This window comes from Siphateles boraxobius, unplaced genomic scaffold, assembly GCF_051911475.1.
Source record: "Siphateles boraxobius isolate OS27281-9 unplaced genomic scaffold, OSU_SipBor_1 66, whole genome shotgun sequence".
Classification (NCBI taxonomy): domain Eukaryota; kingdom Metazoa; phylum Chordata; class Actinopteri; order Cypriniformes; family Leuciscidae; genus Siphateles; species Siphateles boraxobius.
Genome location: NW_027509193.1, coordinates 30,952,213 through 30,967,794, shown reverse-complemented (window position 1 = coordinate 30,967,794; position 15,582 = coordinate 30,952,213). Strand labels below are relative to the sequence as shown.

General features: G+C 40.6%; 1 protein-coding gene across 6 annotated transcripts in view; it reads left to right on the top strand.

Moving 5' to 3' along the window:
• camsap3 (calmodulin regulated spectrin-associated protein family, member 3) overlaps positions 1 to 15,582 on the top strand; it is a 47,190-nt gene that overhangs the window by 28,804 nt on the left and 2,804 nt on the right. Inside the window, exons 3-15 of one of the 6 annotated variants that reach the window (XM_077213541.1) lie at positions 4,900 to 5,040; positions 5,927 to 6,013; positions 7,191 to 7,329; positions 7,411 to 7,550; positions 8,465 to 8,558; positions 8,673 to 8,718; positions 8,944 to 9,008; positions 9,227 to 9,263; positions 9,345 to 11,376; positions 11,465 to 11,589; positions 14,887 to 15,167; positions 15,256 to 15,349; positions 15,436 to 15,548. In XM_077213541.1, the coding sequence (XP_077069656.1) occupies positions 4,900 to 5,040; positions 5,927 to 6,013; positions 7,191 to 7,329; positions 7,411 to 7,550; positions 8,465 to 8,558; positions 8,673 to 8,718; positions 8,944 to 9,008; positions 9,227 to 9,263; positions 9,345 to 11,376; positions 11,465 to 11,589; positions 14,887 to 15,167; positions 15,256 to 15,349; positions 15,436 to 15,548 (3,394 nt within the window). Of the gene's footprint in view, positions 1 to 4,899; positions 5,041 to 5,926; positions 6,014 to 7,190; positions 7,330 to 7,410; positions 7,551 to 8,464; positions 8,559 to 8,672; positions 8,719 to 8,943; positions 9,009 to 9,190; positions 9,264 to 9,344; positions 11,377 to 11,464; positions 11,590 to 14,883; positions 15,168 to 15,255; positions 15,350 to 15,435; positions 15,549 to 15,582 lie in introns of all 6 variants that reach the window. The other 5 variants (XM_077213539.1, XM_077213538.1, XM_077213537.1 and 2 more) reach the window with 5 other exon arrangements.

Here is a 15,582-nt window from a genome sequence, read left to right as displayed (position 1 = left end):
CTCTGGGCTCATCTGGTGCTGTCTGGCTGCTTGTGGTGCGCTTCCCAGGCCTGGCTGTGGGGGCGGCTGGCTGGATGCTGTAGCAGCGTGATGAAAGTGGGTCATGATGTAGTATTAGGATTGAGGTGCAGCAGTGCGAGTGAGCCAAGCCCAGTAAATGGCTTTGGACTAACTAAAGTCTGTTTTAGCAGTGACTATGTATCAAAACTCAACATATCAGCATACTTCCTGCATAGAAAGTAGTGATAAATAAAACTTGATGCTCGTATGCTAATGTTGCATTGTTGCACTTGCATGGTATTAAATAATGCGTAATTAATGAATTTGCAACATTGACACTTAATGATCTGAACTGAATCAACTTTGAACTAAATTGAGCTGAATAATGACACTGTTGTCTTCTGTAGAGGTGCTTTAATGCTGGAATTGACGTCATTTCATAATTGATGAACATTGCAACACTTATTTTCCTGTTTATTTATGTGATGCTCCTTTGACATTCTGTATTTTATGAAACACTTCACAACTAAATGTGACTTGACTTGATGCAAAAGCAGTTTTTTTGTAGGGTCCACTCTGTGGACTTTTGAATGAAGGAACATCTGGAGACACATTGCTCTGACCTCCTGGTTAGCTGTTCACCTCTCTGCAGGTTTGACATTTTCCGCTCGGATGTGGCGCAGAGCCCTGCCCCCATAGAGGATAAAGATCTGTGAAGATTAGTGATAATCTGTGATCCAGACTCGGCGTCATCATCCAGCTGAATATTAACAAACAGACATGTCACTTCTCAGTTATGTTGAACTGAATTGAGAGGTGACATTTTTTATTATTTTTTATTTTATTTGATCTTATTTCATTTATTTTTCTTTTCTTTTCTTTTATATATATATTTTTTCTTTTACAAGGAAACAAGGATTGCTCACAGATGCATTGATTATAATCTGTAAGGCTTTTTTTCTGTTGTTACACATGTGCTCCATGCCTCAGGTTGCTGCTGCTGCTGCTGTTTTTTTTTTTCGAGGGGAAATCATGTAATAAATGCTGGAGTTTGTGTAACCTGAACTGATCAGGGGAATTTGGAAGTCAGATTATTGCCATCTACTTCCTGAAGTTCCTGCACAGCTGTGAGACTCAAGGAACTGCAGTGTTCAGTGTTTTAGCAATGCTTTGTGTTCTACTCCCTGGTCTTATGAATAACACATTTGATTTCCACATTAGAAATGTTTTCAATATACAGCGTGTTTTTACATCCATTTACACCATCCAAGGCTGCCAGGTCTTCCTGTAAATCACCCCTGCTGTGCCCCTGGCTTTCTGATCCTGCAGTTTGTGGGACACCGAGTGCTGGGGGTTAGAATAAGAGTCCATTTCCAACCAGAGTTACAATAACCACAGTGAACTTTGTTTGGCTTTCTCCTTCCAGTAGAGTATTTTGGCAGTTGTCACAGGACTGCCCCGGTTTGTGGTGACTGCAGAATGTCATTAAGGGTAGCTGTTGTTACCTCAGGATTTCCAGCCTCAGCGCTCAATGCTGTGGTGAGGTGCATTATGGGTCACACTGGTTGTTATGGTGATTTGGCAGGCTGGTCTTCCACTGTTGGTCCCGCTCCCCTCTCATTAGGGAAACTTGTGATTCGGCTTAGCGAGTCCTGGAGTGTCGGGACGGGAAATCCAAGCCCCCCCTCCCGTCTCCTCTAGCTTTCATTCCTCTCTTTTGTCGGGAACTGCTCTCCACTCCTTGCTCAGTATAATTATTATACCGCATAACAGAGCAGAGCTTGTGACCTGTGCAGTACGGTCTGTAGTTTCTTACTGTTCTAACAGAAACTGCATTAAATGTTTGTTTGTTTGTTTTTTTCACTCATTTAGGGTGAAATTCTGTGAATTTTTTTTAACATTATAAATGTTTTACCGTCATCATTTTTGATCAATTTATACATCCTTGCTGAATTATAAAAATATTTAAGAATGCTCTTTTCCCAAACTTTTGAAACTGTTGTGTTACAAAATATTTCAATTTCAAGTAAATGCTGTTATTTTGAACTTTCTATTCATCAAAAAAAAAAATTGCAGTTTCCATAAAAACATTTCAACATTAATAAGAATTTTTTCTTGAGCACCAAATCAGAGTAATAAATTAAACATATATAATATATAAAAAATGATATTAATATTGTTAATCGTAATAATAATAAATATTAACAGTAATAATAATAATGAGAATATAATTTTGTTTCCCCCTTTTTGTCTAAGTTTCTTTCCCTGTTACTTCCATCTCACCAAACAGCGTGTAACAGCTGGCCATGAGCTTTTGTTGTGTCCTCGGCCACACTGTTGCTAATTTATGCTTTTCAAAATGATCTTTGGCACTTTTATCGCCACTGAAAATGACACTTCCGTTATCGTCCCGATTCAGTGTGCACCAGAACAACTGTTCTTAAACCGGCCCAGAGATCGTCTGAAGCCCTCCCACTGTGGCTTATCCTCAAACATGGGCCCCCTGGCTGAGCGAGTCACTGGAAGCCGAGGTATAAATGCCCTCCGACAGGGCTGCTCCTCCCTCAACACTGCAGAGGTCAGCACTTCAGTTCACGCTCGGAAACACACCACCGTTTGTCACTGCGCTAGGCAGGATAAACGCATTTATGGGTGGTTGCAAAGGATGAAATCTGCCTGTATTGCGTGTAAGTGGAAGACACTGGTTGGGACAGATTAGCATTAAAGCCGTGTATGGTAGAGAGGTGGCCCACATCAGGGAATGTGTTCCTCTGACCTCTTTGACTTTTTGAGAGTTAATGATTATAGCAGACTAAGCGTGGCCAATATAGAAAAAGCCAGTGAAGATATTCAGGTGAGGGCTGTTACTGCTATTACTGTTCAATGCAGTCAATGTTACTGCAATGGATAGCTGTCGAAGGCAACGTGCGTTCTATTGATTTTTGTCCAAGTCTTTTGTTTTCATTTTTAAAAGCATGAAAAGAAGTCAAATGGCACTCTGAAAACGTCTGGCGTTGCTCCAGCTGATAGTGAATGATTAGGTTTGGCCTTGTTTGTCTCAATAAACCAAGAGGAAATCTGTTAGTTTTGTCCTTGAAAAATGTCCCGTCTTTACTGTAAAAACTCACCCTCTGGCTGATTTTGACTATGGAAAGAGCTTTCTCTCATATTGATTCAAATGTCCCCTAGTCTTAATATAATCGCCCTAGTGACATTGTGTGCCCACTGTGACGCTATTTGGATGAATGTCACAGTCCTATTTTTAAGCCGAAAATCAAATAAATTGTATGATTATAATATGTATACTTACCAACTATCATCTATCTATCGGTCATTCTTTCTATCTATCGATCTATCTGTCTGGCTGTCTGTCATCAAAATTAAGCTTTAGGACATTACGTTTTTTACTGTAGTGTGAAAAAAAATACTTTATTTTTTTTGTTTATTAAATTCAGCATAAGTAATTATTCATACTTTGTATTATTATACAAAAAATTACTGACAAATGTTGTGCAATTCACCTGTACATTTCGTATTGGCCAAACTGACACTCTCAGTGGTTTGGGCCGTGGGTAGTAAACGTCCCCTGCTTTAAGTAGTGTAGTAGTAGAGTAGTTAATGGCTTAACCTTCCTATCGCAGCTAAGGTGCTCTGACTGAGCTGATAATGTGGTTGGGTTGTTTTTAATGGGCTTGGGTGCAAGCGGCCTCGCTGTAATGGGCCGGGAGGATGAAGAACAGCACTCATCATCTTTGTCCGCTGTAGGTTAGCGTTTTTATTACAGCGTCAGGGATGTTGTTGTTATCAGACCCCGTCAGTTTAAGGAAGATGGGTTTGTGAGAAGGGGGGAGACGATATACAAATATTAGTAGATGATTCCAATTACAGCGTCACGATTATTGATAGAAGTTTCAATATCCATGGAAATTATATATGATGTGATATTATAATTTGTATTATTAGTAGTATTTGTTTCAACTGATTTCATTTTAACTGTGAATACATCACCAAAATGGCCAGTTTAACCAAGAATAGACACACAGATGGTCTTCATTGAGCATGTGAACAAATTCACACAAATTCTTCATTTAGCATTTGCAAGCAGCTGCCTACCAGTCAGACATTGTAGTAAAACTTGGTACCAAAGTATCAGTATTGTTGAAAAGTTCCCTTTGTTGTGACGTGAGGATTCTCTGCACCCTCACATTGAGAAACACACACACACACACACACACACACACACACACACACACACACACACACACACACACACACACACACACACACACACACACACACACACACACACTCACACTCACACTCACACTCACACTCACACTCACACTCACACTCACTCACAGAAACATAAATGTGGAATGCTGGAGTTTGGATTTGCAGTCCCTATTGAGCTGTTTTGCAGCACTGCCCTGTATCCTTGAGTCTGTCATACATGAGTCATACTACAATATATCAATGGGAGAAAAGAGGAGGGAGGGGAACAATACTGCTGCAACACCTAAAAAGAGAAAAGAAACCACAGGAAGGCAGTCCTGAATATTGATCCATTTCTTTCTGCTTACTTGCACAGTGCTCAAACTTTGCGTTATGCAGCAAAACATAATGCACATGCATATAAATCATGGCACATTATTTTCTTTTGCTCCAAGTCATTCACTTGGTGTACTGTATCTCTCTCTTGAGTGTCACCCAAAACAAAAACAATCTTTATCTCTTCAATAGAGACTCTGGTGCTGCACCATTAGTAAAGGCCTTGCTTTCGTAGGCTGTTCTGAATGTTCCTAGACAGCACTATTACATTAAGTGCATTAGACCAGTGTAATGACAGCTGCGTTTTCTCCCTGTTCTGACACTCCTGTTTGCTTCGTCTGATTCGTTCAGAGTGCCCACTTGGAGTTGATAGATGCCTTAATGGCAGTGGGTGCCATGGAGACGGTGAGCACAGTCTTGGCGAGTGGCGGATCAGAGCTGCTGGGTACAGATGCAACCTGGGACAGAGCCCTGCTTTACTGGGTGAACACGGTGAGTCTTGTAAAGAACCACAGCCACTCAATTTCTTATAATAATACTAATAATAATAATAAACTTTATTTTCTATAGCGCCTTTAAAAGTAGCATCTCAAAGCGCTTCACAAGAATAGAAACATGATAAAACATACAATTATAATGTAAAAACATTATACAAACAATGCATTAATGACCAAAAAAAAACAAAAAAAACATGATGAAATGTTCGATTAATAACAATATGGCAGTTACGATAAACTCATAGAAGCCCATAGACTAATCTGTAAACTGTCATTCACAACGTTTAAAAGAATAGTAAAAAAAAGGTGTACCATCATCATTTACTCACTCACACTCATGTTTTTCCAAACCTCTATGACTGACTTGTGTGGAGCACAAAATATGTTTACCATAATATGCAATATTCCAAACTTCTATATCCGTGAATGACACTGTCTCTAAGAAATAAATTTCACACTAAGCTGTCACATTGATTCAGAAAACTTTGAATATAGTCATATGAACTACCTTTATAATACTTTTATAGTGCTTTTTTTTGTCTTTTTGGAGATTAAGATCTTCATCTCCATTTACTTTAATTGTGTGGAAAAGCTCTGTGTTCTATAGTGGAAAGGAAGTCAAACAGGTTTGGAGCAACATGCAGCATTTACATTTTACAGTGAACTATACCTGTAACATTTATACTTGACTCTTTACATGCATGCTGTTAACCCATAATACAGTACACAATATTATTGGTCCTAAAATAGAACCTTGTGGAACACCTTCACAAAAGACTATGTGGGTGTGGTCTTGAGAAAATAGTCACATGGACTACTTTGATGTTTACTTTTGATTTCATTTCATTGTCATAAGATGTTTTTGTTTTTCTTTTGTGTAGCTGAACCAAAAATTGAAGGAACAAACAGAAGGTGCACAAAATGACACCTCTCAGCCTAGTACTGAACCACAGCCTGTTCAGCCTTCGGTAAGAAATGCTCATAAACATTCAGACTTGCTCACAAAAGTTCAAAGGCCACATGTGTACAATAACTTGACTCCTACACCTCTGTACAAAACAGTCACTCATTTCCTTAGCAGCACTGTCTTTTTCCTCAAGGTCTACTTTGCTGTCAAAATACTTGTCCTGTCCTCTTGCTGCTTCTCACTTCTTCTCCTCCTGCCTCTTTCTCTTCTCATGTTCCTTCACTTCTTTCTGACAGTGTCCCACCCGCTGGTACTGGAAACTTGTTCCTGTAAGTCGCTCTCTCGTCTTCCATTCCACCCTACTTTCCTCCATTTTCCTGTCCTAAATCCATATAGTGCTGTCCTATTTCGCCCCCTGCTGACTGCAAAGGTTACATAGATGGAATTTGATTCCTTAGATCTTTTTGGGCAATTACTTTAAATCAGATCTCAATTTTAGGATCCCCATATTATAACATGGACAAAAAATACGAATGATAATATTGTCAAATATTGGATGAAGAGCAAAGTCATCAGATTATTACTAGAATTAAAAGGGTTGTATCAATTGTCTTAACATCCTTCATCATCATTTGCATTACAAAAATGAACCAGATATAAACATGGCATGACATGTAAATTGTGGGTTAGGATACCATAGCATACACTAGCAGATAAATGCACTAATATCACAAAGACACACTATATTCACTTAACCACCAAATACTGTGTGTATCAAGTGGAAAAGGTCTTGATGTATCAGGTGTTGGCTGTTCACACAGCTGCCTCTGTTCTTTGCTTTGACCTGTTGAAGACTAAGTCTCTTGAGTGTTTGCTGTCCCACTACCCATTTAACAATGTCCTTGCCATTTGGTTTTACTACATTTAGTCTTCATGCGCTGTTTGCATGGAAACTTTCAGCTTTTTTGTGTTCAACATTTGATTGTCAATTTTATGCATTTTTCATTTAGTGTTTGATCTTGGGTATGGACATGATGTTTCCATCTCTGTGTTTGCAGTTGCATAAAAAGGATAACAGTTTTGTAATAGTGTTTTTTTTTTTTTTTTACTGTTTTACAAATGCACTCTCTGCTGTCTATGAAAAATGTCACAATAACAATTTTGGTTGTTCAAAACAACCAAAGCAACTTTGCACTTTCTCCATTATTGCAGTTCAACTATATTTTTATCTTGTTCAGATCCGGTACAGGAAGGACAGGATGCAGTCTAAGCTTAAACCTTGTTTTCCTGTGGTGAATGAAGTGAAGGATCTCTCAAACGGATGTGCCATTGCTGCTGTTATTCACCATTACTGTCCTGGTCTACTGAGATTAGAGGGTACGATCACATCTCAAATTTGCGTCTGTCACTGAATAGACGAGTAAGAAATGTATTTCAGTTCCTTCCTTGTCTTTTCAGATGTATGTATGAAGGACTCCATGTCTGTGGCTGACAGCCTGTACAACCTACAGCTGATTCTAGAGTTCTGTGACAGCTGTTTGAAGAGCTGCTGCCCTCTAGTGTTGGAAGATTTACTCTACAGCCCAGCAAAATTAAAGGTATAAAGACAACTAAATTAAAACATGAAGAGGAGAGGGAAAGTGTTGTTCAGTTAGTAAAGTAAGGACAAAGTGTAATGTGCTGACTATGTTTTATAGTATGTGCTTTTAAGTATGCAGTAGGCTAGTGCACCAAAAAAAAGTAATGCAATGGTAAATCAGACACCTTTAGATTAGTCTTTAGACCAAGCAGTAACAATGACCAGTCCTTTTTTTAAGGTTTAAGTGGTTAAATCCACAAATGTTATTTTTCTTCTTTGGTACACTAAAATAAGTGCTGAAGAAACATCACCCATGGATTCGCTAGATGTGATTTATAATGGGATGGGATCATTAAAATACTTTAAAATACAAACAGAAACAGTGCACCGTTCAAGCACCTGTCACGTGCAGTTGCAGAGTAGTCACGACGCAGGAGAATATCACAGAAATCTTTTATTAACACTCAAATTAAGAATACTCAGGAGATCACAGAGAAACACTGGAGAAAACAACCACTGCACAAACAAGACCGAACAAGAAACTGTGGGAAATAAGGGCTTACAGTCATGGGGAGGGATCATTAACTAGAACAGAAACCGATGCAGGATTAATTAATAACCAAGGATATTAACGAAGGAACAGAACTCAGGCCAAGCAGAACAGTGAAAACAAAACCAAAACACAACATAAATGTTACAGCACCTTTGATCTACTGTTTTGAACTTGTGATTTTGAAGCTATAAAGCCAATTTATATAGGACAGAGGGTATGCAAATTGGGATTCACTCAAGAAAATTAGGTTCACCCCCCCCCCCCCCCTTAATGTTCAAAGACAATGCAGATGGACTAGATGAGACTCTTTATGCTAATTTAAAAGTCTGCATTCCTGATGTATTTTATATGCAATTTTTTTTCTCTCTCTCTCTCTCTAGACCAACATACTGAGCTTTCTGGCAGAGCTCTTGTATTGGTTTGAAGTCTCAAAGCCAGAGTTTGTTCAGCCCTTGCAGGACACAGAGCTGACTGGTATGTCTTGAATCTTGATGAATGAATGTTTTATTTTCCTATAGCTTTTACATTGATTATTCCGTAACAGTTAAAAAAGGATGTGCAAGATAAAGTACTGTTCTATTTTTGTAGAAACATCTGGAATGAACAATAATGGCAACAGTGGGTCCAGCAACAGGTATAACAAGTTTATTTTTCTTTTTTCGTTTTGTTGTATAAAAGCCATGTTTATAATTTGACATCATAGACTGTCAGAGTTGTTTTTAAGAATACCCGAAATTATACCCGATCAGGTTTTATAATGATCTCAATCGTCAATGTTTTTAAAAATGATCACCAAAATGAACCTTTATAAAATCAAAGCCGAAACTTAACAGCAGGTTAATTGTTCTTTATGTGCCAGTGGTTCTCCCTCTATCTTCAAAAAGCCTTTTCTGCCAATATCTTCCTCTGTGACTGCCGCAACAGGTAAGGAAAACACACTGTCTCTGTGTCCCAGGTCATTAGCTGCCAACATGTGTCTGTTCCATTCTTTGTATTGTATACGTGTACATGCTGTGTTTATTCTTGTTCGGCAATCACATGGTCTGTGTTTGCATGTTGTATTTGTCACATGGTCATGTGTGTGTTTGTGTTGTCTCTATGATCAGGATCTCTGATTCTCTCTACCTCAATGTCTCATGTAGAGGCAGCAGGACGAACATGGAATAAGAAACCTCTTAGGTAAGGCTCCTCAATGTCTTTTATACATTTTACTTAATACTTTCTGAAAGCATTCATATTTCTTTCATGACTGTTCTTCAGCCGTCCACTCTCCTCTGCGGTGTCCTTTAGTATCCCTTTTGGTCTAGACAGTGATGTTGACATTGTGATGGGGAACCCTGTTATAACCCGATCTGTCAGCTCAGACAATCTCAACCCTACTGGTCCATCCATGACACGGGTCCCTTACACACCTCCAGAGGACCTCAGCCACTTCCTGAGTAAGCCCTCTGGGCACAATGGCCCTCAAAGAGCTTCCTGGGCCACTCGGACTCGTCCTATGCTGGCAGAGGAGAACGGCATTGATGAGAGTGAGACAGGAGAGCTACCAACAATTGAAGAGGCACTGCAGATCATTCACAATGAAGAGAAGATGGAACCTCGTCTTCACCCTGACGGAGCACCCGATGGTTTCTTCCTGCATTCACCAGATGATCCAGCAAACGCTAGACGCAATGGCAGCCCAGTGACTCTCAGCTCTTCAGCCCCATCTCGCTCAGGACTGCTCTACCATCGATCCTCAGGAGTCCCACCAGAGCCCAGTCGCACCAGACACCCCTCTGAAGGATCCAGAGATGACGACTCCGTGTTAAGAGATGGAAGCGTTGATTCGGATGCCTCGGAGGATCTTCCAAAAACCCATTCCACCCCTGCCACGCCCGCTTCAGGGCCTCGCATAACTCGATCGCGTGGTGAAGAGACACCGGATAGTGGTGTGAAGATGACCAATTTTGCTGAACGGAAGAAGAAAATGGTTCCAGAGCAGGTACCAGCCAATGAGCCACAGGCCTCACAAATGACTACATGGGCCAAGAAATCAGAAGAGAGTCCCAGTAAGAGTCCTGCTCTCAGCACTGAAATGTCAGAGCTGGGGGCGAGGCTGGAGGAGAAACGAAAGGCCATTGAAGCTCAGAAGAAGCGTATAGAAGCCATCTTTGCCAAACACCGGCAGCGGCTGGGAAAAAGTGCCTTCCTACAGTTAAAGAAGGAGCAGAAAGATGGGGATGGTGAGGAAGGACGTCAAGGGGAGGCTGGCACCTCCTCCATAGAAGATGACCTCAGTCGTTTGGCACTGGAGGAGAAACTGGCACACTTGGAGAGTGAGGAGGAGCAACAGGAGGAACAGTTGAAAAAGAGGGCCTCAATAGAAGAAGAGGGAAATATCAAGCCCACTGTCCAACAGGACAATCCAATAGAGAAAGACAAATCTGGAGTAGGAATTCCTGGAGGGAAAGGCACGGCCCCACTGGGTGATTACAACAACGCTGTGTCTAAACTAAGCGCTGCTCTCAATTCTCTCCAAAGTGATATGCAGCGCCTCTCGGAGCAGCAGAACCAGCTGATGAAGAAGAAAGCAGCTCCTAACAACCAGGCTTGGGTTATCCAACCCTCAACAACTGCACCTTCTCGTTTGTCAAGGGAGTCCAATCGTGACCTGCACTCTACCTCCTCCTCTCCTTCCCCATCTCGCAAGATTTCGAGTCACACCGCTCCGCCAAAATCACCTGCATCCCAACGTAGGGCACAGTCTGCACCTCCTAAGAGTCCCAAAATGCCTCACCACCCTAGACCTGCAGAGCTCAAGACGCCAATTTCCACACGATTCATAACTGCCCCTCAAAGTGTGGAAAACATTCCTCACTTAAAAAGAGTGTCTCCATGGCAATACAGGGATCAGAACTCGTCCACTTTCAGCATAGGTACACCCAATCAGAGTGAGTCCCGCTCAGCTTCATCCCTGTCCAGACCAGAGGACAACTTCTCAGACACCGGTTCCAGTGACGACCATACAATCTTCAGTATGGATCTAGAGGGTGGATTGTCACAGGGTCTGCCCCAAAAGGAGCGTCGGGGTGTGGGCAGCAGCTCAGGAGCTCCTTCCGAGTGCTCTTTTGAAAGTGACGTTCCTGCAGAAGCTTTCAACAGCAAGCGCAGTAGCCTTATCGAGATCTCACTGTCCTCTCTCAAAGCATTAGAGGGTGAAGAGGCAGATCCAAGCCAGGATATCTTCTCAGACTCAATGAGTGACCAAACAGAGCCAGAAATGAGGGGTGGAGTTGGATTCTTCTTTAAGGTTAGGGGAGAATCAAATGTAAACTTTGTTTAGACGTTTAGCCTAAAAGGTGTAGCATTCATTTAACTGTCTAAAACGGTCTCTGTAGCAGGATGAAGCTCGACCTGAGGATGAGATGGAGAAGAGGAGAGCTGCATTACTTGAAAAACAACAAAAGAGAGCAGAGGAGATAAAGAAACGAAGACAGGAGCAAGAAAGAGAGAGGGAGGCAAGGTGAGGCTTAAGAACAAAGAGATGTGTGGTATAAATGAAACCACAAATCATTACACTTATTGAGGTGGTGTATGCTTTTACTTTCTAAGAGATTAGCTTTGTCGGATGATAAAACCTTACATTTAAAGGAGGGGTCTGGGCTATATGTAGAGACAATGCCATGCTGAAACAAACACCTTAAGAAAATCCTTAGTTATAACAATGTTATAACCTTAGTTATAATAGCATAAAGCTATTTTGCAACTGGAAGCAGCATATCATAGAGACTTCGGGTGTTTTCTTTTTACTTTGGTTAGTAGCAACAACCAAGAATAACCTATCGCATAGAAACGCATGGCAACAAAATAACAATGTTTAGGCAACAAAATAATAATTATGCATTCCATCTCAAACAAGCACACTTAATGGCCCGGTTTCACAGACAGGGCTTAGACTAAGCCAGGATTAGGCCTTAGTTCAATTAGGGCATTTAAAGGGTCATGAAACCCCCCTCATTCAGCTCAAGTCTAGCTCACAATCTTTTTGAAAAATGCAACTTAAATGGGCGTGGATAGCTGTGAGAAGAAGGGAGGGAGTGGGCGTGGCACCTCAGGGGAGAGGGGGAACTGTCATCAGCCAGCAGTGTTGCCAGATGTAGTACGATAATTATCGTATATGTACAATAATTTTGACCTCTGTACGATCAATAATGAAAAAAATCCCATAATGTACGATCATTTCAGAGTTTTCAGTCGTTCGTCCAAACACCCATCCTACCGCTTCTCTCTCTGACCCCGAATCATTTCGCAGGCTCACCTGCCTGCACGCACGCGCACACACACACACACACACACACACACACACACACACACACACACACACACACACACACACACACACACACACACACACACACACACACACACACACACACACACACACACACACAGGCACCACACGGTGTCGCCCGGCCCGCACGTCAACACTACACATTCACAAGTCTCCCGCATTAAGCATTCAGTTGATAAATTATCAAAATATCTAAAATTTTCATAACGGCCGCTTATTTAACAAAAGGCAAGTAAAATGACCAGGGTTTCATTTTAGACACACACATACCTCTGAAGGGATAGAAAAGTCCTCAGGACTTGGTACCGCATTAACAGTTACTCGCAAGACGTAACTTGCATTGGTCATCGACAACGCCGAGGTCCACCATTCTCCAGTTCTCGAAGCTCTCTCGGGTAAAATGTTTGCGGCACACGTATTAGATGTGTCCGTGGTTGATGGCCAACCAACCGCCCGGAGCCAGAGTCTAGCCCTGGCAGCATCGCAGGGAAATATATTCAACCCACTTTGACTTTTGCACCACGAAAATATACACTAAGTTGCGTCCCATGATTGTATGGAGGACCAGCTCTACCATATTTAAAAATAAATACAGAAATAAATACATGCTCAATAAATAAATAAGCATACAATTAATTGCCCCAAAAAATACAATAAACAAATAAATGTAGGTAGAAATTAAATTATATAGTGAGGCATAAATGTACATATCTCTTAATAAGCTTCTTTATTTATTCACCTTTGTTATAATTACCTTATATATTTATGTGAATGTTAGAATATTTTTGTCTGTTTTATTCTTCCTTTGTATTTTTTTACCCTATTTATTTCTTCAATGCTATTTATTTCTGCCTGTTGTTTCTACATTTCTGTATGCATATCTATCTCATTATGTAAATGAGGAGGGGCTGTCTTAGGGGGTCAACTTCTGCCCATTGGTTGGTTAGCATTTTACTGCATCGGTCGAATCTACATGCCACCGGCCACAGTCACAACAAAGATGGCTACCTATGATGAAGTTGTCAGTGAGCTGAGGCATTTAGCAACTGTTTTTGAAAACAATGCTAACGTTATAAGTATTGACTTTATTATTTTTCGTTTGGACGCTCTGACAGAACGTGTGTTTCAGCTAGCGGCACACATGGACACAGATGTCGACAATGTAGTTTTTCAGAATCTGGTGGAAGTGGTCTAGCAGTCTATTAGCAGCTTCCCTTAAGAGGTCGGACACTGAACGTCTACCTGCTGAGTTTGAAAATAATGCTTCTTCTTCTTTTTCTTCTTTTTCTTCTTCTTCTTTTTCTTTGGATTTTTACGGCAGATGTCATCCAATGAGTTGCATTACTGCCACTAAACAATGCTTTATGGCGGGGAAAAGCCATGTAGATTCGTCCAAGGCAGTAAAATGCTAACCAACCAATGGGCAGAAGTTGACCCCTTAAGACACAGCCCCTCCTCATTTGCATAATGAGGCAGAAATGCATACAGAAATGTAAAAACGACAGGCAGAAATAAATAGCATTGAAGAAATAAATAGGGTAAAAAAAAGCAATGGAACAATAAAACAGACAAAAATATTATAACATGCACATAAATAAATACTTAAAAAAAATAAGTATTTAATAAATAAAGTTGAAGATTATAATGAACAATAAATAAATAAGGTAATTATTACAAAGATGAATAAATAAAGAAGCTAATTAAAAGAGATATATACATTTATGTCTCACTGTATAATTTAATTTCTACCTACATTTATTTGTTTATTGTATTTTTGGGGGCAATTAATTGTATGCTTATTTATTTATTGAGCATTTATTTATTTCTGTATTTATTTTTAAATATGGTAGAGCTGGTCCTCCATATGATTGTCTCTCTCCTTAACTTCACGATATCACAGTTTGACATGTCTGTCATTGAAAGATCCACGTAGTGTCATGAATAATTAAGAGACAGTGTCTTCTCATAGGATATAAAAACTCAGTCTCATTAATAATTATGAGAGACCGATGAGTCATCAACGCACTATACAGTGCTCTGCCACGACACTGCCTGTGACGTGGACACAATGAAGATTTCAAACCCGGAAGACGAAAATAGCGGAAAGAAACTAAAATTTAACCATTTTCACCCTACTATTAAATCTAACAGATGCTAATAGTGTCTTCAATGGTGTTCAACACACATTCCTCTGTCATAATCTCAGAAAATTTGGTTTAGGGTTTCATTAGCCTTTAAGTAGCTTTTATAAACATGCCTTAGAACATAATATTACTTGTGTGCATCATGAGATGAAACAATGGCACTAACATATTATAAGATATGAGATATGATTGAGCTTATAACAGCTCAAACATGCATTTTAGTCTGGGACTAGCTTAAACCTTGTCTGTGAAACCGGGGGAATATGTGCTAATCCCTTTGCAAACATTGTACCTTTATCAGTGCTGTCTTCATATGTAACAGCAGGCCTTCTTCAGTGGATGAGCCCCGTAGAGGTGAGGAGAGACCCAAAACTCCTTCTACCCCTCCGCCTCCTCGCACCCCTCCGCCAGATGGCACTCCTCAGCGGCGTGGAGACTTCACCCGCCAGGAATATGAACGACGGCATCAGCTGAAAATAATGGAGGATCTGGATAAAGTCCTCCGTCAGAAACCCACTACTGTCAGAGGCGTCAAGAAGCAGAGGCCCAAAACGGTGTTCAGAGACGACTCTGACCTCTCCCGCAGCCCTGCCAAAGGGTTTATGGGCAAGTCATTGGTCATCTGGAAGCTTATTTCCTTTCCATTGATATTGTAGTAAAGCCGATGTCATGCATCAACTCTTTTCTCTTTCAGGTTCTAGATTAAATAAAATTTACTCCCATTCAACAATGAATCTGTCCTCTATGGCTAATGACAGTGGGACGCTAACTGTCAGAAAATCTCCAAGGTAAATCTGATCTGTATGTATTCTGGTGAGAAAACACCTGCTCCTTCTTTGTGACCTAACTTCTCAACATATATTCCTTTCCACAGTCGTTCTCATTCACCATCCAGACTGCTATCTCCAGGCCGTTTTGCTGCACAGAATGGGGACTGGGAAAATGCGTCTACTATATCGTCTCCAGCCTCCATCCCAGAATACACTGGTAAACTGTAAAAATTATATGATTTGCAGTATTA